General features: G+C 42.2%; 2 protein-coding genes across 3 annotated transcripts; both read right to left on the reverse strand.

Annotated features, from left to right (window-relative positions):
* Positions 1 to 3,798: 3,798 nt before the first annotated feature.
* On the reverse strand, positions 3,799 to 10,802 carry pdik1l (PDLIM1 interacting kinase 1 like). 2 transcript variants are annotated; one of them, XM_056400051.1, is made up of 3 exons: positions 10,659 to 10,802; positions 7,256 to 7,551; positions 3,799 to 4,542 (listed from the first exon to the last, which is right to left on the reverse strand). In XM_056400051.1, exons 1-3 carry the CDS (start codon positions 10,684 to 10,686, stop codon positions 3,802 to 3,804), a joined length of 1,065 nt encoding a protein of 354 aa, XP_056256026.1. In that variant the 5' UTR covers positions 10,687 to 10,802; the 3' UTR covers positions 3,799 to 3,801. The 2 variants fall into 2 exon arrangements, with proteins under 2 accessions (XP_056256026.1, XP_056256027.1); XM_056400052.1 differs by having other exon boundaries at positions 10,648 to 10,752.
* Positions 10,803 to 15,276: 4,474 nt separating this feature from the next.
* LOC130184035 (protein lin-28 homolog A-like) lies at positions 15,277 to 26,656 on the reverse strand. Its single transcript, XM_056399795.1, has 4 exons — positions 26,647 to 26,656; positions 25,222 to 25,376; positions 21,011 to 21,189; positions 15,277 to 16,435 (listed from the first exon to the last, which is right to left on the reverse strand). The coding sequence occupies exons 1-4, from the start codon at positions 26,654 to 26,656 to the stop codon at positions 16,195 to 16,197; spliced, it is 585 nt and encodes a 194-aa protein (XP_056255770.1). The 3' UTR covers positions 15,277 to 16,194.
* Positions 26,657 to 27,030: the final 374 nt, after the last annotated feature.

Below are 27,030 nucleotides of genomic sequence, written 5' to 3' on the forward strand. Positions count from 1 at the left end.
TACAGAAACACTCCTGAATAAAATCAGTCGTAACCTAACAAACTCATTCATAAAGAATACAACATGGCTGCCGTTTGTTCAATATAAACCACAATTTAATGGTTAGTGTTATATTGTCAATGCACAGTATTTTTTTTTAACCCTTTAAAAATCTTATGAGCCGCTCCGTCACTGAAATGTTCCAGGAGATTGCAAAGCCGTACGTTGCATGACGGTCCCGGATCAGTTCTACGTAAAGTGGTGAATTTTTTTTATTTATTTTTTTTTTTTTTTTCCCAGAATTCCAAAAGGAGACAGTTCTGTTTTCCAAATCCGTCCAGTACCGGAGAGAAAAGACGAAGGAGTTGACCCACGTTTGTTTTACCAGCTTTGTTCACACACAAAAATAAAAAAAAAAAATAAACAATAGGTCAAATGTAAAACGTACAATTAACACTAGCACACCAACAGTATTAACCTGTAAATATATCACATCTTTTCAATGATTGAAGTAAACTGAAGCCGACTGAAGAGCTGAAGAAAAAAAAAAAAAAAATAAAAATAAAAAAATCGAATCCATCACAGCAATTTACAAAACGAGTCGGGCTCTTGAAAACAGAGCACATCCAGTCAAATGTACATCAACCTTGTTCGTCCCCCTGTTTATCCTATACACTATTTACACATGTGCAAAGGAATTGAATACAACAAATCAAAAGGGTGAAATCTCTTGATACCACAGACCGAGCATTTTGTTTGGCAAACCTCACAGGAAGCCGAGTGTCTTCCTGCCCCCCCCTCCTCCCTCCTCCCTCCCCCCTTGTCTAAAAGGGTAAAAAGGAGGATATCTCGCCGGAAATGACTCGGCCCATCGCTCTCTGTTCTGCTTTGAGCTCTTGAGGATATGGGTGACCTACTTTGTGTCCAAACTTTCAGCCGCTCACTTGCAGAAAGCCATTAAAACACCACATTCTTGAAGCGACGCAACATTGTCCCGAGCAGCATAACAAGACGTCCTGTAAAGTAAAGACAGGGCGATTTTCTTTTTCTTTTTTAAATACTGATTTGCGGTATCGCAATTCACACCGAAAGCACCTCGCTGAGTCGGCAAAAACCGCGGCCGTATCCGTGCGCTTTGAGAGCGATATCAACGAGGCCACTCTAGTGTCAGAGGAAAGAAGAAAAATTGAATTTCTGAAAATAAGGCAAATCTCAATCGCATTGTGACAGGGAATAAAACCATTACAGCTACAGGGAGAATTTAAGGCCATGTGTCAGATAAATGTTCGGCAACAAGTCGAAGGGAAATTTGATTTTCCACCAGAATTCGAGCGCAACGAAAGAAGCCGAGATTGTTTGGTTTTACAGGTGTTGGTTTTTTTTTTTTTTTTTTTCTTTTTTAAATTAGCAAAAGTGCACAAATTATGTATGACCTAAAAGGCAAAAAAGGGTCCCAGGCATGATCCTCTGCCAAGTGCTGCAACAACTTAATAGGCTTAGAATTAGCCTGTCGGAAGCATAAAGAAAGGGATTACTGTAAGATCCAGAGCCCGAGGAAACGAGGAGCAGTGACACAGTGAAAGGAGATCAGGTTAAACACAACAGTATTATGTGTCAAAGGGAAAAAAAAAAAAAAAAAGCAGAGATCCTCTGGCTCATGGAGGATTGTGTGAGCTGGTGTCTTCTCTCGCTTCTTCCCTGAAGGTGAGAGGCACGTCATGCATAAGTCGACTGTTGGCTGACATTGTGTTCGCCTGATAAAACTAAATACCCACGCAGTTATCACACTCAATCCAGCCGCACAGAGCGCCTCCGTATAATGCAGCAGGTAGTTATTAGGAATAAATATAAACCACAAAATTAAAAAGTGCTTTCACGAAATACCCCCCCCCCCCCCCCCCCCCCCCCTCCGTGTGAACGTTCATGTCGCTGCTCTTTTCATTCAAGCAGCTCACACTTCAGGTAATTAAATATATGTTTAGACAACATAAGGACTTGTGTCAGGTGACCAGTCTGTGGAGGACAGACGACTTTCTGTGCAGTGCGCTCGGTGGTTTGGGTTTCTACTTTTTATTACTTTTATTGGATAATTCTGGTTTACTACAACTTGGGTGTTATTTCCATAGTCGTGGAGGCTATTTTTATTGGCGGTGATAACGTTGTATTCACCATCAGGGAACATGGAAACATTACTGCAATGAAATCCGACGGGGGCAAGGAAATGGTCAAAAGTGGTTCCTAAAACTGAAACCACTTGGAGGTGAAACTGAAAGTGCGTTTACCCAAAATACTGGTAATAAAACTTCACTGCACGGAGGAAATGTAACGTGCACAATGACTCATTAAGGCAGCACAAAGCTGAACCAAGGTCCCATATTTTACACTTTTCCAATGTTGTATTTAAAGTGTTGATCCATAAGAAGATTTATTTAAGTAGCTCTGAGCCTCTCTTCTGATTGGCTGAGTGATCCAACACGTAAACACTCAGAGAAACCAAATCCTGCAAGGTTGTAATGATGGGCAGGGCTTGGGGGGCTTTTATTTAAGAGTCTTTCACACGGTTCAAAGAGTCAATGTCGTTTAGCTAACATTAGCTTGCTACAGCTAACAAGCTCTCCGAGGCGCAGCTCTAATTTCAGGCGGTTGCTGAAGCTGATTTCGCCCCTTCTTGTGGTAAATCTGCCACCATTGTGATTGCAAATTGCATACATGCATAAATTAATTAGGCGGGGCAAAGTGGGTGGGTGGGGGTCATCATCATCAACAGGAGAAATAGTCGCCCAAGTTGTGACAAACCAGCGTCTTCCTCAGCGACTGTGTGAAGCGCTCTGTCATTCAAACCAAGTGTTTGTTTGTTTGTTTGTGTTTAAGGCTCAATATAAATAAAGGTGACCCGTCTTCATCGTTATACATTCTACTAAACGGGTCAGGGGTGTGTCTTTATCTTGAAGTCTGCACCGAGGAGAAAGAGGAAAAACACCAACCACAGGCACCTGCAGGGCCGGACGCTCGTGATAAAAATGCCCCCCCCCCCCCCCCCCCCCCCCACGACCAACGACAAATCTTATCTTCAAGCACCAAAGTTTGTTTTTGTTTTTTTTTACCCTCCCGAGACGACTGAGGGACACTGACCTCGTTAGCGAGACGTTTGTCTACAAATACCATCGTGCTGTTTTGTTGTTCTTACCTGAGCATTCAGGGCGTGTCTGCGTCTGGATGCACGTATCGATAATGCTGGTGGTAACGACCAGGAGGCAGAGATCGGTTTGTAGGAGGCGACTGTGTTTTCATATTGGCCCTTTGGATAAATGCACATAGTAAAAATCACAGGATAAAGTCTCATATTGCATTTGGTAACAATTAGCACCGAGTCCAGGATGGTTATTTGTAGACAAACTGTCACCGACTGTCGCTTCGACCTTCGACTTTCTAATTGAATCCGGGACTTTTTTGGGGTCGATCCGCTCTTCCATCCCATCCCAGTGATTCTGTAAGAAGGAAGTGGAAGCTGTGATGTGATTAGCCTGAGACTAAGCTGCAGTTCTGAGCAGCAGCAGCGGCGGCGGCGGCAGCGGCGGCGGGTGTCACACCTCTCCTCTTGATTATAAAGACAAAGCTTGTAGAGGACTGTATGTGCTTGGAAAGTGGGTGAAGTTTAAGCCAGGATACAAACAATGACTATAAAGTTATTGTTCCCTAGTTCAAATAAAACAAAAACGAAACAATAAACCCTCCGTTACGTGACCATGTAGGTGAACAGTGGCTGATGAGATGTGTACATGTGCTTGATCGGCTGAGTCCGTGGCGCTTTGTGCTCATCCATCACGTGTCCCAGTCCAGCTCTCTGCAGGCGATACGCACCAGTCTGAGCTCCAGTTCAAAGGCGTCGGGCCGCTCCTGAGGGTTGGCCGACAGCATCTCCCTGATCAGCTGCTTCATGTGGCTGTTCATGCTCTTTTTCCTGGCGGGGATCAGCAGCTCCATCTTTGGGTTCTCTAACAGGGCTTCCCCTAAAGGAACAATCTCTGAGCCCTGCTGCACGTAGCTCCCCAGCAGCTCCTTCTGAGTCTCCACATCCACAAAGGTGATGCGCTCCACCATGGCCCAGATAATCACCCCCAGGGCGAAGATATCCGCCTTGGCCGTGTAGTGGCCCTCCCAGACCTCCGGGGCCATGTAGAAGTCCGTCCCGCACGCCGTGGACAGGAAGCACTTGTTGACGCTGGCCGGCTCCTCCGGGTTGAGCCCGGAGGTGGAGCAGACCTTGCTCAGGCCGAAGTCGGCCACTTTGAGGGTGGGCTCGGACGACCCGGCCGGCGTGCAGGCCTGGGAGATGAGGATGTTGTCCGGTTTGAGGTCGCGGTGTATGATCTGGTTGCGGTGCAGGAAGGCCAGGGCGCTGCCCAGCTGTAGCATGAAGCTGGTGTTGGTCTTGCGGCTGGGTTTGCGGGACAGCAGGTAGGCGTTCATGTCACCCCCGTCGCAGAAGTCCATGACGAACCACAGGTAGTAGGCACAGCACGGGTCAAATGTGATCTCGCCTTTAAGGGACGTCTCCACCAGCTGCAGTAGAAACACAGAAGAAGAAAAACGAGTCAACATGAGCTCTGCAGGCCACGTATGTCTGAACGTGCCGCTGCCAGATAAATCATGGTAACACACCAACATCGTGACATTTGTCCAGCCGGCCGGAAACCGTCTGCTGCAGCTTTGAACTACGCAAAAGAACCGACATGAAATTCACTTAAAAACAGGTCGTTGCAAAGTTTTACAACCATTGATCAGGAATTTGAATCCAGCAGCAGTTTCATAGATTTTTATTCTGAACCACCGAACAGTTGCACCAGACTCTCAAGCTCCATCATTTACACTCTTACAGTCTTTTATTAGAAGTGTTGATCCATAAAGAGAAATATTTGTGGCTTTAAGAACCAAAAACTGAAGGGAGGGTCGACCAGCGTAAGGGGACACGGCACGGTTGATTTGTTTACATGTGTGAATGTCGGATCGTCGGTTCTGAAAAGCCGAGCGGGCGATCGGATCCCGGCTGCGGCCTCTGCAGGTTCTCCGGCCGTGCGATGAGCAGCACTGACAGAGTGTGACGGCCTCCTGAGAGATGAATGCAGCCGAGATGCCGGTGCAGGAGTGAGAGTGAAGAGCAGCTGAGAGCAGGTGACGTGGACCGGCTGTCAGTGAGTCAAGAGCAAGAGATGAATGTAGTGAGAAACTCAGCGGGAAACGAAGCGCCAGTCAGTCGGTATGTGGCAGCGGTTAAAATACCAGTTGAAGCGGTTCTGTTAGTGAAAATTATATGAAGTGTCAGTTGAGGTGAGGCTGAACTACACGCCAGCTGTTTCACAGGTAAAACAAACGCTCTTGAATATGTGAAGGAGGCCGTTCTTAGTGAAATCCCTGCTGTAAACAAATGGCTGCAGATTGTTTGATAAGCCATTAGCCGAGGAATCCACCCCCGGAAAGAATAGATTCAAATTGTCCCACAGTCGGTGCGGACAGATAATTCCACCCTATTATCATTTGTTCTTCTCTGGGCCTGTACTGGAACATTACGGAGCGATGAAAAAAAAAAAAAAAGAGCTGGAATAAAAGGGGTTCTGGGAACGAGTCCAATGCTAACGCTGCAGAAAACTGAATGAAAGCTTTGACAATAGCCCCGCGTGTCACTGAGAGACTACAATCAAGCAGCGGCAGAGCGCCTGTGAGGCTGCAGACAGGTTGACAGGCACGGGGACCCCCCACCAACACCCCCCACCAACACCCCCCCCCCCCCCACCGGACTCCTACTCCGACCTGGCTGCATGATCATGTGATCTGTGGGCGACACCGACAACACCGATCCAACCAGAAACTTCCAGCTCTTCTGCTCGTGCCCGTCAGCAGCAAAACCAGGGCTCCATTAGAGCTGATATTTAACATCCAGATTTGCAACCTTTGACATTAATAACTACAAAATGAGTTTAAGTAACAAGAGTCACTGCATTACTGGAAAAATAATAAAATCACTGACTTCACTTATGTTGATGTTGTCACAGTAAAATATCTGCCAAGTCATCCGTCCCAGCAGCAACATGACAATGATATTTCATCCCTCCGATAATCTAGGACATGTCACAAGATATCATGACACAGTCTGTAAATCAAAGCAGGCTTCCAATTCATTACAGAAATTACAGCGTTGGTCTATTTTAAGACGCGGCGGCATGTGGTCGACCGACCAGTGCTTTTCAAACGCGTCCTGAAATGTCACTGGATTCCTCTCCGAGCCGTTGTCTCATCTCTGCGACTTGTGGACAGGAATGTTTGGCCCGACGTCTCGCCAGAAAAGACTCTTTCTGTAGACGATAACAAGATCTGGCTTTTGGGGGGGTGGGGGGGCATCACATAATGTGTTTATGGTTATGTTTGAAGGTTAAGGTTTAAGGTTTATTTTCACTTCCTCCTGTAGCTCTCAGGTCTCGTGTGTGATGCAGCACCTGGTAACGGCCCGGCGTTAACACAGCGATGTTTCTATACTTTATTTATTACTGTCCGGTCTATTCTGCGGTTTTCTTTTATAGCTTTGGCCTGGGCGGCTTCGGAGGCAATGTCTTTCTTTTGGTTTCATTTTGAATCTTGTATCTGAATCATCAAACCCAGGTATTTCTGCTCATTGTGATTCTCCAGAGCCGCACCTGCTCTGTACCTGTGCTGCTTGTTTTCTGTAGTTATGAAAAAGGGATGGAAACCTGGAGGACACACACCTCTGAAGTCTGGTAGCAAGGACCAACAATGAATTTATCTGCCACAGAATTAACCTGTAATTACAAATGAGCTGCAGAAACCTGCCTCGTCTGTACGTCCACGGATACGCTGAAAACAGGAACTGCTAACTTTTAATGGCCAAATGTAAACAAATATAAGCTGAAAGACAGGGAGCTAAAGTTGGAGCTAATTAACTGACTCTCTGTCTCTCTGATATTGACTTGACACTATGACTGAGCACAAACTTAGCAAAGACTTTGTTTCCTTATTATTCAATTATCCACTTATTCAACCCGTCTGCTGGAAAACCATTCAAATAACCGGAGAAGGCGTCAAACAAGTCAAACAAGTCAAGTCAGTCTGGACCTCATAAATCACATGATCAAGATCCACTCACATCCTGAATGCTGGGCCACGTTAACAGTGTTTTCAAGCCTGTGTGGTGTCAGTGCAGAGCTACTGTTAAACTACAGAGTCCTGCCCCCGGCCCGGGGTCCAGCGAGCTCTCTGTCCTCACCTCCAGGTAGAGCGGGGAGCTGGATCCATGGTTCATCCTCTGGGCCAGCTGGTCCCGCTGCAGGATGCACTCCTCCAGGTGGATGACGTTGGGGTGCTGGCTCTGGATGCTGCTCAGGGCCCAGAACTCGCGCAGGGCCAGCTCCACATTCTCCGGAGAGTGGCAGCGGATCTTCTTCACCGCCACCCGGGCCCCTGTGCGCTTCACCACCGCCTCATAGACCACGCCGTAACTGCCACGCCCCACCTCCTGGATCAGCTCGTACTTCGGCTGGCTGCTTACCATCCTAGTCCTCACTGCGGAGAAACAACACAGGTGTTAGCTTTTGTATTATTTTTCCACTGAGATGGATTTTAGTTCCTAAAACCACAAATTATATCTTCTTATGGATCAACACTTCAAAATAAAACACAGGAAACGTATAAAATGGCGAAACCTTTACAGCCTGTAGTTGTTTATACTTTAGCAAACGTGTGTAGAATTAGCTATTAGCAGTTCACGATTGCACTACACCCGTAACAACTTCACAGGATCACTGGGACACTGATGAAAACTTTTAATATGACATGATGGTTCTCAGGCGAGCTCTGCAGTTACAGGAAGCATCTTTCTTTTCTTTTTTCTGTAAGTGGATTTATTGACATTTATTTGCGATGGATATCTGAGACAGGAAAGTAGAAAATCACATTGAACCTAAAAATAAACGTTTCATGTCTGTGTGTTCAGATTTGTCTGAGTTACGACTCTGAAGAACAAATCCCGACGCAAATTGTGGTAAAACAGGTTTTAAAGTACCTTAACCGCTGCTGCCCATGTTGGTAAACGGGAGGAATTAAGCAGCTAAACTACAATAAATACGTTTCAGTTCACCGGCTTGCACTGTCTCTTTGCCTCGTGTTATTGGTCACTATAATCATTCTTCCGCTCCATCCTGGGCATGACGCTTTCATAATACAGTTCTAATGTAAGTGCCAACACTGGAGTCATGCTTCTGCAGAGGTACACGGGTAGATGTTTGCAAACCTATGCAGACGAGGGTGTTTCAATAAGACCTGTACTTGGTGGATCCAACATCCAAAAAAACAATCCAAGAAAGATTAAAAACATTCTCAGGTTCAGCTAAAATCTAATGTGAGATCTACGCCGTCTGTGTTAGCGTCAAAGTGACAGTCATGTGACAGTGTTTCCTCGCTGAGCCGTGGTGGAGGGATACGCTGTCGTATACGCCAATAAACTACCGAGTGATTTCCAGGGCAAAAGATCCCCACATCAGTGCAACTAACTTGGACTTTCAAAGTCTGACACTAGGTTCAGCTGAAATTTAGAATTAATGTGGATTATTTTCCTCCATCTCGTTAGGAGCGTATCGTTTCACAGTCAGGATGCAAGACGGACAACTAGCGACAGAAGATAGACAAACTCTTTTCCCTCCAGGGTCTGAATTCCCAATAATGACATACTGGAGATAATCCAACGTTATCTTGTTGTTATCGTGGACTACTTTTCTTCTGTTCCACACACTTTCCCTTCAAATTCTTCTGTGTGTTTTCATTCGTTATCAAACCCTTCAGTAAACCCAAATAATCTCCCTACAGTTTAAATATAGGTGTCACATGACCAAACGGATGGAGCAGCTCCACAATGCTGTCCACATGATTGGCATGCTGGTGCAGGAAGGTGGGTGGTATTTCTGATCGTTTACATGTGTTTTAGTTCCCTGAAGAATAAACACAATTTTGCCCAAATAAGCACAACGGCATCTCTTCTGGTTTCCCTCGGTATCGCTCCAATACGATGGCAGAGCATGAGAGAATCTCTCATCCACTGAAACATCAAAACGGAAGAACCCATAAATCACCACACACACACACACAAGCAGCACCTCTACAGTACTGTAAACATCCACACACACACACACACACACACACACACACACACACACACAGCTCCATGACACCATATACTGGAGCCGCAAGTGATGCGTCCCAGAACCTGCTACGCACTACACAAACGTTTACTTTGAAAACTAGGAGTGTGGAAAAGCAAACGCAACCAGAGGAGGTCAAATCATTCAATCGACGTCACTCATCCTTATCATGTCGTTATATAATCCCGTTCCACCTGCCAGACCAAAGAAACAACACTAAAGCTGCAAACCTCTTATTATTTTTGAAAATCAGATATTCTAATGAGTTTCCTAACAATATATTAAGCAATCAAACATGAATGTGTAAAGAGTATTGGCAGATTTTAATGATTATTCTGATATACAATTAATCTGCGGATTATTTTAAAGTCATCTTTCAATTACTAATTCTGTGCAACCAATAGTCTAAAACCCAAAGATATTTAATCTTTGATGATATAGAAAGATATAAAGCATGTTACATTTTATTGACTTATCAGTTATTATATTTATCTTTTGCTAAATTTGTTATTGATTCAGCATCAGTTAATTAATTAAAAAGGACTTTTGTTTCAGCTCTACTTCCTTGTACAAAACCATATTAATGATATATTATGTACAATTGCAATAAATAGCTGCAGCATTAACAACAACACCAAAAGTTTGAAGCAAAACAAGTTAGCATTGCAACAAGAATTCAAATTGCTAATCCAAAAACAGTCGAAATGACAGTGTCAGTGTTAAATACCAACATGTATACCTGGACATTTAATGTGCTAATATGAAAACTTAATTTGAATGTTAAAGATGCTAGACACTGTCAGCTGAGGAGATGATAAACATCCCCCCCCCGAAAAGTATGAAGAGAGACGCTTTCTCCCAGTCACAAGGAATGATAGCCAGCATGCTAACGGGGGTAATTAGACATCCACTTGGCTGATTGGCTAACAGGCTAACAGGCTAACAGCTAACACCGTCAGCTCGCGACGATGTTGTTGGTTAGCTAACGTTAGCTTAATCACGTTAACACCAGCTAACAAAAGAGTCCAGCTCTCGCCAGCGCAACCGACATGTCTGTCTGCATCAAGCTTATATAATTTAAACCTACAACAAGTTCATCGCTGCTTAATTGAACTAACGTCGGTGCGCAGAGGAGGCATGCACGAGAAGTACTGGGTAGTGACAGTTTATTGTCCTCCATGTGTGTGTGTGCGTGTGCGTGTGTGTGTGTGTGTGTGTGTGTGTGCCATCAAGAAATTCACCCAGATTCCTCCAAACACACACACACACACACACACACACACACACACACACACACACACACACACACACACACACACACACACACACACACACACACACACACACACACACACACACACACACACACACACCTGCGAGCCAAGTGGACGAGTAACCACAGCAGCCGAGACAATAGTTTAAATGCGCTAAAGCTGCGTCTCTAGCGGCGAAAGTTGACATGTACCTGCTTCTCACCTTGGAGTCGTTTCTCAGGGGTTTTCATTTGTTGTCTTCCTCACTCTCCCTGGCAGCCATTACCGCCGCACACGTTCTGCTCGCACAGTCAAACCGGGGAGGTTTTGTCAAACACTGGACGTGAGAGCGTGCAGCTGCTGTGCAGTGCAGCGCAGCGGTGGACAGGATGAGACGACTTCCGGCAACGCGTTTCAAAATAAGATCCCCTTTTTTTTTTGTTTTTGTTTTTTGAAAAGAACAATAAAACACTGTTAACTGATAAAGAATAGAGACAGACACAGTACTATGATGATAGTATATTTATATATTATATGATATTTTCCAGAATGTGCCAAATGTATTATAATTATTATAATAATGATTATTATTATAATTATATCAAAACTTCCTTTAAAACCGACTTCATAACAACATTTAGCTCATCATTGTGTACTCAAACTAAATCAAGCCTAAGCTAAACCACAGTGATCCCTCATAACTTTCAAATAATAAAGGGACCACATAACTCCTTTTTTCTTTTCTTTTCTTTTTTTTTTTTTTACAAATAATTTTTTGAGTCATTCCTTAAAATGTGTTATTTTAAAAAACAAAATACATGTGGACAAATAATAATTTGATCATTTATATATAACTATTGTAAAAGTCTAATTACACCAAAAGGAATCCCATTTATTATATTATACATAAAGGCCTTTTGCTCCTGAATGGCAAATTCCATCATCATAATTTCACACGTGCCTATTTTTATCATTATTATTATTATTATTATTATTGTTATTTATTTATTATTTCTACAGTTACATATCTATACTTACACCCATAACAATTTCACTGACAACTTCCTCTCCTCCAAGGGGACATAACATGAAGTATATTTTGAAGGAAAATTACAAAACTTCCGGTCGTGTTCTAGGCTAAATGTGGCTAGCTTTATGTGGTTTTTTGCATTTTTTTTTTTTCAATAGTCAGGCAGTGAGTCCTCCCTCTCAAACCGAGCTGTCACTTACTGGGAGTGGACACAATAACATGAACACCTGCACAAATCTTTGCAATACATTACAACTGTCCTGCAATTATTTCAGAAACTTAAAATTAGAATTTTTTTTTGTTGAGATAATGAAACAGAAGTGTGTTAACTAGGCTGTAATTGTTAGTCCTGATTTATGTGATTACTATTAATTTACTATTTAAATCTGTGTATAATTGTGTTCTGGCTTTCTCGGGCACTTTCAAACATATGTGGGAATCTGGAGACGCAGTTACTCACCTGTGAGACATTCAGTCCTCTTGAAAGCAAGTTGAGATTTCCCCACCTGTAATTCAACATAATGAGTGAATTATGAGTTTTTTTCTTATGCAACTTTACCAAATGTTTTAGAGAGTGATGTGAAGTGTAGATACAAGACACAAACACAAATCTTCTCTACTTTTGATCTTTAATTTGCCAATGTTTTGCAGCACAAATGATTTCAGTTGCAGGCTGAAAAGACAGAGATCAGCAAAGTGAGACAATTAACCATGTGCAATCACGAATGTATTTACTGAGTTACATAAGGCTGCAGCATCTGAACACATGACCCTGAGCACTGAGTAAAGACTCACATTAATTTAATTAAATACCCACACAGTCAACATCAACACGCTTTTATCCAAACAGTCTTTGTAGTGACACAACCAGAAAGACAACCAGACACAAGCAGAGAAACTGGTGGGTGTGTCTGCTCTGGTAAGTGAAGATATGGTTGTTTTCTTTGAGAGATGTCAGAGAACATCCTCGTTGTGTATTTATCGGTTCTTTTAGATTTCTCTTTGTCCCGGAAAGAAGCTGACGTCTTGAGTTTGGTTTTAAGTATAATATCTCTCTTATTAAATTGTCAGCAACAACAAAAGCATAAAGATATCAAAAGTATTTTAGGTGGCACATATCACAATGCAAGTGAAAGGTATAAACAAAGTAATAAATATTTAAACACACAACTAAACAGACAAAAGAAAATGTACAATACTTACAAAACTGGTTTTTTTGGACATGCCGTTCTCAAGCTGTCCACACTAAAAACCAAAATCACATCTGAGGTAGACTGGTATAGATTTTTGACAAGACAATCTCTGCCTTGGTCACATGTAAGAAACAACACAACCGACAAGAAACAAGACAAATCACAGGGACTTTGCGTAAGAGTATTACAGATGGTACATCAGAGCCCATTGCACTGCGGCATGAGCGTTACGTTGATCTCGAAACGGAACTGAAACAGAAACTGATCCACACTGATGCTTTCAAACATCCTCTGTGCTCTGCAACCAGTGGCCTCAGTCTCCGGTCCCTTTGTACCTGAAGAAGCTAATCTATCATTCTGCCCGTTATCATGCAGACTTATCATCGACATCATATTAATACTGTGAAAAACACACCGAATATATACAATAAAAAAAAAAAACAATAGCAAGGTTAAATTTAAAATATAGTGCCATGCTTGCTTTGACTTGAGGAACATGTCAGTGGAAAGCTGCAGTGTCACTTCGGACCGACCAGTTCTGGTGTCCATCAGAGAACGACTGTTAACAGTAAATACGTCAGTGCAAATGATGAAGGCATCTTCATTTGGATGACTTGTCTTCCCCACAGAATTTTAAAGTAGTCCTGGTTGTTTGTACACTTTTATGTAAATAATCTATATATTTCCCATTGCATTCCCGGGTGTATTTTGGATTTTGTCAGATGTCATTCAGCAGCAAGACAACCAGAGGAAAGGCTGCGCATATTTTTGCTTTTTCTCCAAGAGAGAGATCCTGCTGTTTCCCCTATAGCTGCTTGAGACAGCTAAATTAAAAAGAACTATGTCTCCCAGCATCTAAAAAGCTCATTAATTATCACATTGTATCTTGGGTGTTTAATACACAACACAAACAAAAATGTAAAAAAAAAAAATCTGATCTATAATTTCTTGAGGAACAACAGTCGTCCGCTCAGCAGCAGTTACAGTTACAGCTACAGCACATAACTCCACGTAAGATAAAGAATTAGTCACTTTGACTTTGTGTTTGTGTGTAGATTAAACACACAAGAAACAACCGTTTACTGGGTGAGCTGTAGAGGGGCTCAGAGTCCTGTACATAAAGGAGGAGTGTATCTAAAGACACACTGAGGGATGGACTCCAAAATCCTATTTGGTTAGCTAAGTGGCTAATCTAAGAAGCTATCTCTGTGGCTAAAGCTAGTTTGATATCACAGTGTAGGCTAGGTGGCTACATGTTTTGGCTACATTATAGCAACTTAGACCTTTTTGAGATTCTTTAGCTACGAGAACAAAACAACAACTTTACAGTAAGTTTCTGCTGTCACAAGCTATCGTAGCTAAATATCATAACGGCATCATATCACGTTGTCTGTGTTTTATCACTGATCCACATGTGAAACTACAACAGCAAAGTGTAAACTACCCAGGAATGCAATGCATATCATGCTAAAAGTGTTTAGAGTTAATGGTTCCTATAAGAGTGCATGGCTCATTTGGCATCAGTGAAGATGCTAAATTAACTGAATGCAGGTTGATATCACAGTGAAAGTAATTTTACACACACAGATAAAAAATGAATATACTTTACCCTGGGACGCTGTGGGGTTTGTTTCTTTTTGTTCAGTGACAATACACTAAAGTTGTAGATTAATTTACACTGTCAACAAGCAATTACACAGTAATAGAATTGTCAGAGTTTGTCAGAAGCGTTGCACAGCATGTGTACAAAGGAAGCCGAGGCTTTGCACAGCTCAGGTGTGTCGGTGTTGAGAGGTATAAAAGATATTTTCTGAATCGCAGCTCAGGTTGAAACAAAACAACTAAAGCTGTGAGATTCTCAGTCTGCTCTTCAGCCCAAACCCAAGACGAAGAGGGATATAACCAGGAGGGGAACACTTCTGAATAAATAGTTAATATAAAAAAGATAATATCTATATACATTTAGCACCTTCAGCAAAACTAGTGAGGGCGAAAACAAAGAAAGGAAAAAACAACAACTGAGAACGTCTTGTTTACGTGAAGAAATCCCTGATATATACGTGTAAAAACATTCCCTTTGGATTAATACTGTTGTGCAGACAAAGCCTGCCATACAATCAATACTGGTCTTGCATAAATTTAAATTATGAAATGGCAACTTAAGAAATTTTCACCACTAATAGAAAAAGTAGAATTATTTCTCAGTGGTATGTGTGTGGTGAGGTACTGTTGTTTCTAATGGAATAAAGCAGCTCTTATCAACCCCATTGGAACAAGGAGGTCATGGCACTTATGTAGTGACATTCATTTATATTCACTATAAAACCTGAAAATACAGTATTTTTCAGATTTCAATAAAGTCTTTGGCGGTTTTCTTTTTCTCTTTACATTCACATGTTGGATTGTGAAACTCGGTCACGTATTTCAAGTTCCACTTCAAATCCCAACGGAGCCGAAGGAATGATCTCGCCCAGCTGGCTGATGGGAAGTATAAATTGTAAATGGAAATGTTCTGAGTTCACGAGTTGTGATAAAACACTCTGTAACCATCTATTGCAATCCAATAACAACTGTTCTGCCGTGAGGTTTTCTTTGGTGTTGTACTGAAATACGTTACATTCAGAGGTGTTTGTAGAGGTGTGTATGGAGGAGGAAACCTTTGAAACATCTTTGTAGTCCAGTACGACACCACCTTTCGATATGTTTATGTCTTTATAATCCATAATAAACATATAAGTGAGCTTACACCTTCCAGACACAGGTCACTAAGATCTGTGTAAAAGCAGATGTTACGGCAGAGCTGTTATATTGGATTGCGACTAATTAAGACTATGGAGGTGCAACTAATAAAATATCCAGTACGTTAATATTTTTAGTTAGTTTCAGAGTTTCACCATTGAGAATGAACTCATGCACATCACATGCATCCCATATATTAAAAAAAAACACATTCATTCCTGAGTGTGAATAACTGTTGTATAGGTCTCGCATTTTTTCATTTGTCAAGGCAGGACAAGCACAGGTGAAACTAATGCAATCAACTTAAAGGGAGTGCAGCCATCACGACAGCTATCGATCGCACCTGTGCTTTTCTTGTAATCACACGTCGAATCGTCTGCTCGTATCACAGTAAAGCTGCAGGTTCAAATATCTGCAAACCTCCTCAGGCCACTCAGAACAGCTTTCCACACACCCTGTACGTGTGCAATGTTTTCGGAGGGTTGTAAAACCAGCGAGACTTTAGCATTAGCGTCTTCAGCTCAGTTAGCGGAGGCACGCTACTACACGGCTGAACCTACAGTAAGTCTGATTGTTTCACTCCAGAGCTAAGACACTTATCTAAGTCAGAAAAAGAAAAAATAAACACACACACGTAAAAATAAAGAAAGAATGAGTCACATCACATCAGTATTGCAGTGATGCGTCTTGCTGCCGCTCTATAAATAAAACCTGAGGTAGCTCTTTTCTATAAGCAGTGCTCCAGTGGAAGAAAAAATAAATCTCACGTATTCCCTGAATGATTCGCTCTGAGTTTTTCAGAGGGTGGACTGACTGCGCTCCTCTTCCTCATCCCTCGGTGAGGTAGCTGTTCCCTGAGAGGCCGGAGAGGAGGAGGAGGAGTGCTGCTGCTGCTGCTGCTGCTGCTGCTGCTGCTGCGCTTTGACTGGACAGTTTGCCACCATGTGCGACACGCTCTGGCAGAAATGACACTTCTTGGGCTGAGGGGGCAGCTGGCATTCTTTGGCGTGGTGGCCGGGTCCTCCGCAGTTGTAGCACCTAACGTGACAGGAGAAGAGGAATTATCTCATTGTGGCAGCAGCTTTACGCATGATGCATTTAATACTTTAAGGAAAATGAAAAGAACATTCCCTCAATGAAACTGCACTGACATTAACAAAAATTATGAGTGACAATTAAAGGCTACAACTTCAGTTCAAGCTTAATATGTTCATGTTATCGATATAACTAGTAACATTAAGAATATTAGAAGACTCATAATATTAAACACGTTGCAAACTATTAAACAAATTGTATAAAATAAAAAAGAAGCAATACAGTTTCTAATATTTCTTCAACAGGGTTTAATCTTGCCACGACTTAAAGAATAAAAATAAAAAGGAGTTTGAACCCACTCCTCTTTCCAGAGACCAGACACAACCCAGACAGGAGCCTGAAACATCTGGCCCAACACAACGCCCGGTTCCACGGCCCATATAAACTTGCACATCTGGGCAGAGTCATCCATCCTGTCATCCTCCTGTACTGTCTGACAGCTGGAAGATTTTCTCAGTGTGCACCAGGATTGGTCCAGATGTGGACGTAGCATCTGGCTGTATATGGGCCAGAGAACCGGGTGTATACTGGGCTTGTTTTATCTTTGTTTACATTTTTTTTTCTTCTTACTATGTTTATTGATACGCACCAAAACACCAAAGCAAATTCCTGGTATGTTGAAAACCTATACGGATTTATTTTGCTCTGTGGGAAGTGGTTTGGGTTTTTGAAGGCTATATTTAGATAAATGCTGAAGCCTCTTTGTTTTATTAATAATCAGTATCATGAGCTTTGATATTTTTATTTTTTTCTGCATCAAGATCATCAGTGTTTCCACCGACTTTCATTCAAACTGTGAGAAAAAGTGGAAAAGCCCCGGTATAGCACGGCTACACTTCAAACTGTAGCTTGTTTTGCTGGTTAATCTCATGCGTTGGTTAGCGCTTTAGAAGAAATACTAACATGTTTGTTAAAATTTTTTTACTATATAATATATATACTATTTAATAGTTTCCTTTGATTTGAAAAAATATACATATATATGTTGGAAAAATAAAATAAAGCTATAATCTAGCTAGCTGGTAGTTCATCTATCTAGCTAGCTCAGTGGCTAAAGCTATTTGGATATGATGTCATACAGGGAGGCTGCATGTTAAAGGTGGGTACTTTGCAGCTTTAACATCTCGGGCTACTTTGCTTCATGTTTCCCTGTTTCATTCCTCCGTGCGCTGTGTTTGTCTTTATCTTCAGTTACTTGATAAAATTGTAAATCGTATGTTTTATTCAACATTAACAGTATTTTTTGTTTCCTCCTTTAGAAATGTGAATGAATCTGCAGTGAGGCGGTTTCTACCAGCAGAGAGCAGCACACTCTGAGCTGAACATGAACTGCCACAGCGGTTGGCAGCTGTGAGGAGATTAAATTGATCTATAACCCTCAAGGGATTAATGATGTTTACACAGTTTCTTTTCTGTTTGTTTTTTTAAACCAGATTATTGAACTTTTTGTGGAAAAACCAGATCAGACACAAAGTTTTATCCACAGCACAGGATTTTATGTCTTACAACATAAAATACAAATATAAATTCACTCTTGGATCTTTTATTTTCCTGTGCTCACCCTGATTTTTAACCAAAAAAGCCACTTCTGAAGACGAAGACGTCTCATCACTCCAGACGTGAGGAAACAGTCGCTCTCTTTACATCCAGGCTACAGAAGAGTCAGGTAACTGCACTATAAGTTAGACTCCCTGTGATCACATCCACACTTTCACATATTAAAGATCAATACTATCCACTATACAGGGCCATCAGCGTGTTGGTTGTTTTGCTCTAATTAGAACAAATTTGTCTTTTAAATTTTGAAGTCTTTCTATATTGTGATGCAAACCTACTGAATGTTTTTCTTTCTATTCCTCGTCCTCAACGATACACACCGTTCACACTGGGACTAATCACCTGAATTAACAGCCCTGTTTTCTTGCTTTCTGCTGAGAGCTTGTGAAAGTATTTTACAGATTTTGTGGAATACTATGACTATAATTATCATCACAACATTAAAAATCGTTTTTAAATATTAATATTTTATATGTATTTGAAATATTACAACGTGGCAAATGTAAACGGATTAAACTGATGAACTGTGTTCCACTGTTTCGTATCTGCCTTCTTCACGGTGGACAGGCGTAATTAATAATGTTAATGATGAGTTCCAGGGTTCTGGTGTTGTGCATGTTTTACTGAGACACCATCATAAACATGTTTAATTACTCCTGAGCTCCACGTACTAAACAAAAATCTCCTTTTATGAGCCTTTCATCGCGAGTCGCTCGGCACGACAGACACGGTCATCTTCAGGCTTCCACTGGAAGTCAGCAGGAGACAACATTAAATTATCATCCAGCCCTAATTCCACGATTAACGGGTCAAAACATGAATTTATAAATCTCACAGAACAGTTGCTGTTTGCTGATCGCGCAGGTAAATGGGTATTTCATCAGTAAATCTATGCTGAGAGAGCTAATGATCAGCGGCTAAGTGAAATCCTGTTGGTGAATTCATTAGAGCAGGATAAATAAGGCGAGCGAGGCTCTGGCCCTGTGCAGTGTGACACAAAGGGACACTGGCCACTTAAACAGAACGGCAAAAACTATTGATTTCTTTGTATACGGACAATCTGGTTTTCTACTGGTCCAGGTTTTTCCGTCTGCTCTCCATCTGTGGTCGAGCAAGTCAACAAACGGAGAGGGGAGAGGTGAAGCCAGCGCTGCCTGTCCAATCACATAAACACATTTCTACCTTTACTTTTCTCGAGTATTATGATTTCACTTTGATACTAAGACATGCACCATGTAAATAAATACATTTTTACACATTGATTTTGGCCATCACAACATCACTGCTGCACTGACTTAATTATTTTTACATCAAGAGAAGAACAGAAATAATTAAGATTTGTTATTTATGTATTTACATATTGTTTGAGTCATGTAATCCTGGTTGTTTTGTTTTTGTGGGTAGGAAACGAGTGTTATGAATAAAGTTATTTTAAAAACAAAAAATGTGTTGTCATTACAATGTTTGTCAACAGGAGTTAAAATGTCAGCAGTAGCATGTTGTAAATATATCAGTATTGATATAAGTGAAGTTGTAATACTCGCTCACACGTCATATTTCTTTATTCTGTACAGAAATAAATGGGAATTCATCATTTAATCTGACGCACTTCAGCAACCTTCAGTCAGCGGCACATGGACAGAAACGGTGTAAAGTCACAGACTCACACTAAACTGGAAAACACCAAAAAATACATAATAAAGACATCGACCATCTGAAAACACAATCTTTAAAAACACCTCACAAATACATGGTTTCCTGAAACGGCTGGGAACTGTAGTTTTTAGCAAATGTTGCTCAAACATTTAGGATATATATTGCGTGTGCTGGGGCCTATTAATTGTAGTGGCGGAGTGATACACGTTCGACGCTCTTATGAGCATCTACGGCTTCGGTCTTTTCATCTGTTAAAAACGACAGAATCTATTCATCTTTATTCTTTCACTCCTGTGAGACGCAGAGAGATGAAACCCAGACCGAGCCCTGGATCAACTCACTGCTAACAACCACTTCCTTCCTCTCTTCCTCCCAGCCCCCCACCAGCGCTCAGTATTGATCAGCTTGGCCACGAGGGTGGCAGAAGGAGCTCCTTTGTTTTCAGTACTCCTGTGACCTTTGACCCATGACCCCCGCTCGCTCGCTGCCCTTCCTCCCACCCTTCCCTCCACCTCATTTGCACAACCGCATCCCATTGTTGCTATGGTGGTGGCGACCTCTGACCTCTCCCGGGCACCTACATCTGTTATCAATTAAACGGATAGGATCCTTTCGTCGTCCGAATACAACATTTATGTTTGAGAGTAAAAAGAGGGAACATGTGAGTGCAATCAAACCTGTGGTGACTGTTTCTGCACAGGAAGCGGTGGGATTAATTTTATCACCCCCCCCATGATAAATGAAGCTGAACTTAATAAAATGTCAGATCTTAAAGGCGTTCAACCTACAAATCAAACTCTTTTATTCTCTTGACTGCAACATTCGTGTTGAGGAACCGGTGAGAAGAAGAAAGTCTGAACATGTGATTGCGATCGAATCCAGACAGGAAGATGTGGGATTAACTTTATCACTGTCACATGCATTTAATTGATTAATTTCATTTATTGTTTTATGACGTTTGTTTTGTAAGAAAGTGACAAACAGATGAAGCTACACGGCACAAAAGCCAGAAAATGGAGCACTGGGGGGGTTGGAGAAGCCTGAAGAGATCAAACAGTGTATTGATCCAGCTGAGCCTGCAGCTCCACAAAGAGCCGACACTCAGTCAACAGAACATCTTCTGTTTGAGTGTCGGATTATCTGTAAGGGAAACTTTCATCCACAACATGATGAACCGCCATCGCTCGGAGAAGTTACAGGTCTCATATTGACCTGACTCCAGCTGAACGTACAGACGCGAGAGAGTGGCGTCTCTCTTTGCTGAACTACGTCTTAAAAGTCCTGAACCAGCACGTGTGGACTCACCTGTCCCCCTTGGAGCGTCGTTTCTGGGCGCTCTTCGGTCTCCTCTCGCTGCCCAGACACGGTGCTCCATCAGGCCCGGTCACCCGGACGGACTCCAGCCCTTTAGAGGACTTCTTGAAGCAGAACTCCACGGCCTCGCCCTCTCTGAGGCTGCGGAAACCCTCCATGTGCAGTTTACTCTGCAGATTAAAGACAGTGACAGTTATTGGGTGTTGACAGGAAACACAGGACGGCCAGGATGGGGACGTCAGAGACAAATCGTTTAGAGCACAACTGGAGATGCTCAAATGCCAATTTTCTTTCCGAGCACTCAAAGGACTTCTCAACCGCTGATGAAGGTCATGATTGGATCAAAAGCTCCAGAACGCGACAAAGGTGGCAAAGCTAAATGCACTGCAGTCAAAGCTTTAAAGATGTGGAACATGTGAAGAAATTATGGCATTTCTGTTTGTTTCATTAATGCAAAGAAGGTTAAAGTCTCCTCATCGCTCCACACATATATCTGGTGTAATATGTGTGTTTGCGTGTGTGTGTGTTTGCGTGTGTGTGTGTGTGTGTTTGCATGGTTGTGTGTGTGTGTGTGTGTGTGTGCATGGAAAATTATTCATTGCTAGCACCTAGTTTTTGGTTTGCATTCACCTGACAATTAACACTGAGCAGAAGTGACAGAGGCTGTTATCCAGCCTTAAATATGTCAACAAATGCCTTAAAGGCCTTCATTATCGAAAGAACAAAGTTTGTATTTTCAGTAAATTATTTTCAGCCATTATGAGTGAGAAACCGGGGAAGGACTTCGATGCACAGGGCTTTTTTTTTTTGTAGTAAATGATAACGGATCACTGACACGTAACGGAGTGGGAACAGCTTCTGTTCGTTGGATATTTCCCTGTTTTGACAACTTACATTAAGTCCACTGTTTTTGGGTAAGAGTTTGTGACAGCAGAAAAGAAATTATTTAAGAGCAAAAGATGAAAGAAACACGTCAGGGAATCCTCCTCCCTCATAAAGATCCACTCCTGTTGACAGCCCTGTTAAAACATCAATGCTTCTGCACACCCCTCCTCCTCTCACCACCGAGACGCAGCCACAGAAGCTATCGATCACTGAGTCTCTCTGGTCGAGTCTCACGCTGACCACCGCTGTGGAGGATGCTGGGAAATGACAGAGGGCAAAAGGAGTCCTGGAAACCACGTCTCCTAGAAATTATGTTTCTGTACAACTGAACTGCAACAACACTCACACACACTAACAGAAACTGTGGTAAGAACATACAGTTTATATCCTGAGAGAAGAAACTCTCTGTGCTGGACTATTGATCTTTCAGTAAAAGATTCCGATTGATTTAAATACAAGGAGGGAATAAGAACTACAAGGTAAACATGCACCAATAAAATACTGCACTTTAAGGGGAACACTCATTTCACCTTTTAAATCTTGAACTATCCAAAGTTTATAAAAACTTGCCATTGGGCTTGGGCGAAATCCAAAATATAATGTTTCGAGGTTAATCGTTTCATTAGTCGCATCCCGAGGTACAGCAGAGCAGACCGTGCAAAACTGCAAAACTAAAAACAAAATTTTCTATATTATGAAAATGACCACTCATGCCAATCGTTCACAAAGTTTTGAGCGGGAGCCAAATTATCCACAGAGGTCTCCTCCTCTCCAAAACAAACAGACCTGGTGACAAATTGACTAAAATCCTTCAGCTGGTTAAAATACGTAGTTGAAAACCACCAAGATCTACAAATGTGTTTTAAAAATGTGGCTTAAAACTGAATAAAAAAGTCAATTTGCATCAACGCTGACACGTGCACATAGGAGCTAAGACGCCATTGACAGGCGACCAAATGACACTGAGACTGTTACTATGATTAAAATCACAGATTTGTCTAAATTTGATAACAATAATGTAAGAACACAACTCAACAAAATATAGAATATAGGTCGAGTTGTTTTTAGACATTTTAATTTGCTATTTTTTTCATGTTTGGCTCCCAAATCAATTGTGTTTAATTGGTCATTAACAACACACTCCACATTCTCCCGTTTCATCAAACTCCTGCACACTGAATTTACACCTCACTAAAGCCCAAAACAAGCCGTGTAAAGAGCCCTCGTCCTCTCTCTTTCATCGGATGATTTACAGCAAACACCGCGCCACAGAAACCTGAGACGAGGTCTTTGCCGTAAAGCTCCACATGGGAGGTGGGACTGAACCTCAGCGCTGGGTGGGCTCCCTGACGCTTTAATGACTTTATAACAGGAAGCAGGGCTGGATGGGGAGAGGAATGAGCCTTGTTATCTCTGCTTTAGCCTCTAACCCCTTTTAAAAAAAGAAATGTTTGAGCCCCAAACACCCACCACCCCCCCAATCCCCTACACCTTTTAAGTTCCACAGCAAATACCAGTCTGTGAGGTGAGGTGAGTGGGGGGAGTGGCAGTACTGGCTCTGGCATGGTTGACTTAAAGATGTGTTAATCTACAGCTAATTTTACACAAATAAAACACATCAGCTGTCTAACATTCCTCTGAAGGATTACACCTAACTTTACTCCGGAGAGAGATTTTTCATTCAACCCTTACTCATGTCTAAAACTTTGATTTTTCTTTATAGAAAACTCAACATAATGCAGCCTAATGACAAGATCCACTTCTGATCAAAGTCAAATCTGAACTGCAGTGATGGTAAAAGACCGAATGCAGAGCACGAGTCAACATATCGCATAAGGCTTATGGGGTTTTTTCATATGTTGTATTTACGACCATTTGAATTTTGAAGAGAAATTCTATTCGCAGTTAAAGAATTCATTTTTTTTTTTGTTGGTCTTTTACACTGCAAACAGACTAATATGTACCTGTATTTGTTCAGTGTGCAAAAACAAAAATATTACATATAATATTAAAAATATTTAATTTGCTTAATTTTACTTCTACCGTAGTAAAATGTCTTTTCAGTAACGGTAGTTAGTGACCGTTGACGTGGTGACGTGGTGACGTCAGTGTAGTGCATCATCGCTTGTCTCTGGAGTTTGTTACTGATAGCGTTTATTGCTGCTCTGTCTGAAGCACAGTTAACGTTATTTTTCTTCATCACAATGACTAACTACCTGTTGTACATTTAAACTTACACTAGTTCTGCTCCTGCACCCAGAGCTCTCTGCTCCTTTCAGCGACATTAAATTCAGCAGATGCAACTCAGATGCTAGCTACTTTAGCTTAGCAGTTAGCGCTAGCTTCTCTCTCTCTCTCTCGCTCGGTGTGTCTTGAACCAACAGGTGAACGTGTTCATCAGAGTGTGCTGTTGTTGTAACTTCAGTGTAGAGGATTGTGATGTTTATTGCGTCTTCAGTGATGTCTGCTGTCTTACCTTCGACATACGGCTCCGCTGTTAGCCGGAGCTTTTTTCTAATCTGTGACCGTCTGTGTACACAACAGTCTTCAGCGTGATTGGCTATTACTCGTGACGTTTAACCAATCAGATGGTGTAGTGGGCGGGACATTGCTCGATTCCTCAGCGTGCTGGCTAAAGACAAGCGGCTGCATCTGAGCCAAAGTAGCGCATTGTTAATGTCAAAATAATGATACCAATAATCGGAAAATGCTGAATATATTTATATATTATATTTTTTAAATTATGGGATGAAGGGGGAGGATTTACAGCTGTAAACTCTACTGTTTCCATGGAGACGGTTGCTTTGTTGCCATTAGCACTTGTGATACCTGTTATCTCATCCTGTTGTTCTGAGGGGAACTCCCCATGTAACATTAAATAATCCCTGAAATTTAAGATTAAGGTATGGAGAAAACCTTAAATACTTTCCTGCAACTGTTTTTATCTTAAGGAAACCTGAACTCAGACTTTAAGGAAAATCTTAACTTAAGGTGTTTTGTGCAACTGGCCCCTGCACTTCAGATGTGTTTATGTGACTACAGTAATATGTTCACTTGTATGTTATTTAAAGAATCCATCTGGGGAAAATGACATATTATGAATTGAATGTGCAACTCAACTCCTTCAATGAAATCTTAAGAGGTTTTTAAATGTGTGATGCAGCCACAGTCACTTCTGGGATCATCTGCATGCATCATTAAACTGATCAACTCTGTAATCCAGATCTCTCGATCTGAAAGGAAACTGTGAGGTTTGAGGATGTGTGAGAGTTCACACCCATCCTAGTAGCCCACAACACTCTCCTCATCAGCCTCACCTGGTGCACGAACACGTCGAGCGGCGGCTCCAGAGACGCTCCGTCCCTGCTGCTCATGGACAGGAAGCCGAAGCCCATCCGTACGTTGAACCACTTGCAGACCCCGCTGCCCCGGGACAGACCCGCTTCCTCCTCCTCGCTCTGCGCACACCCTCCTGCACGAGAGACAGGGATGTGATATGATGACTGTAAATAGCTACACCGAAACATACGTGAATCTCAGGATGCTCCTCCCAGGTTCTCGTGCAGGATGCGTCCCACACGCTGCGTAATAAAAGCACAACAGGCCTGTGGTGGATTAATGTTCAGTTCTATTATCAGATAGTTGGACTGAGGAATACAGATTCATTTACCTGATGCAGGTTACTACTTTATTATGAATTAATCTACACATTATCAATTATCCTAATCAATTAACTTGTCTAAAAATGAATTGTTTTGTCTGACCAACAGTCCACAAACGAAAAATGTTCGATTATTATCATAGATTGGCTTTTTTTTAGTTTAAAAATGACTTAACTGATTGTTTACATTTGCTTTTTTCGCCATTATTTTACTTTTCTTGTTCCGTTCTACTGTTTTATACCTACAATCTGTATCAGAGGAAAAAGGTGAACAGAGGACAGCTGGACTTGGTTGCTGGAGAAGTTTCACCTCTCATCCATGAGGCTTCTTCAACCAAGTCCAGTTCCCCTGGATTTAACTTTTCTCGGATAACCAGGAAATGGGAGACTGGGAATCTTCATCAGAACAGGTCGCACTGAATTATACATAATGTTAAAACACGATGACGCTGTGGTTTTGAAGCCAATGCTGAAGGAAGTAGGTTAATGACAATAAAGTATAAAAAATAAAAACAGGCAATCCACTAATCATTAATCAATCAATTGTTTCAGTCATCATAGGCTAACAATGAAAAATCCTGCAGGCCTTCAGAATAAAATGTAGGCTCTATTCCCTCACTCAGCAATAAAATCTCTCATGGAAGCAACAGAGAATAAAGTCTTTCACGCGTTATTCCTCCGGAGATGACCCGAGACAATCAGATCTTCTGACCACATTAAAAGTTAGATTTCTCAGTAAACGCTTGTTCTACCTGTGAACCTGTGGTTGGAAGCGGAGCCCATCCCGCCGCTCTCTGCCGCTTCTCCCACCGGCGTCAGAGTGCACTGAGCCCCGGGTCCTGCTCTCTACACCTCCACACCACCGTCACCACAACAACAACATACCTCCCCCCCCCCGACACCAAGTCACGGCAGCACTTGTGCAGAGATGTTTCTGAATAGACAACCACCCACCAGCCCCTCAGAAAGGGAAGGGAAAGACAATGCAAGAGGAAGAGAAAGCCAGCCCTCCTTTTCTCTCTCTTCTCTATTCAACCTCTCGGTTCCTTTCAGAGCATCTTCAAAGACGCGCTCCTCGTACCTTCTGCCATGGTGAGAGGTTTCCACAGCCTGGTTCTGGTTCAGAAGCAGCTCCGGCCCGGGAAATATCAGATGAAGAAAAGAGTTAACTGCATGCTGGACATCCGTGCACGTTTTCTCGGTGTGTGTGTGTGTGTGTGTGCGCGTGTGTTTGCGTGTGTGGTCCTCCAGGAGAAAATGTGGTTCCCTGCTTCCTGCTCTTCTCTTCTTGCACAATATGCAGAAGCCCCCTGACCCTCCTGCTTCTAGTAATCCCAACCACACACACACGCGCGCACAGAGAAGCACACGCACATAGAATGTCATCACACACGCGCGCGCAGTCAAGTCCACGTGATTTCCAATCGCAGATAAATCACATATGTCCAATTGACAAACTGACCAA

The sequence above is a fragment of the Seriola aureovittata genome, chromosome 16 (assembly GCF_021018895.1).
Source record: "Seriola aureovittata isolate HTS-2021-v1 ecotype China chromosome 16, ASM2101889v1, whole genome shotgun sequence".
NCBI classification, from domain to species: Eukaryota; Metazoa; Chordata; class Actinopteri; order Carangiformes; family Carangidae; genus Seriola; species Seriola aureovittata.

What these genes read in the sequence shown, in the direction of transcription:
- pdik1l (XM_056400051.1), bottom strand. Translation starts at nt 10,686, where the DNA reads ATGAAAACCCCTGAGAAACGACTCCAAG. An exon ending in CCCTGAGAAACGACTCCAAG is followed by an intron (nt 7,552 to 10,658) that starts GTGAGAAGCAGG and finishes GTTTCTCCGCAG; the next exon opens with TGAGGACTAGGATGGTAAGC. An exon ending in GCTCCCCGCTCTACCTGGAG is followed by an intron (nt 4,543 to 7,255) that starts GTGAGGACAGAG and finishes TTTCTACTGCAG; the next exon opens with CTGGTGGAGACGTCCCTTAA.
- LOC130184035 (XM_056399795.1), bottom strand. An exon ending in TCGACGTGTTCGTGCACCAG is followed by an intron (nt 21,190 to 25,221) that starts GTGAGGCTGATG and finishes TTTAATCTGCAG; the next exon opens with AGTAAACTGCACATGGAGGG. An exon ending in CGACGCTCCAAGGGGGACAG is followed by an intron (nt 16,436 to 21,010) that starts GTGAGTCCACAC and finishes CTGTCACGTTAG; the next exon opens with GTGCTACAACTGCGGAGGAC.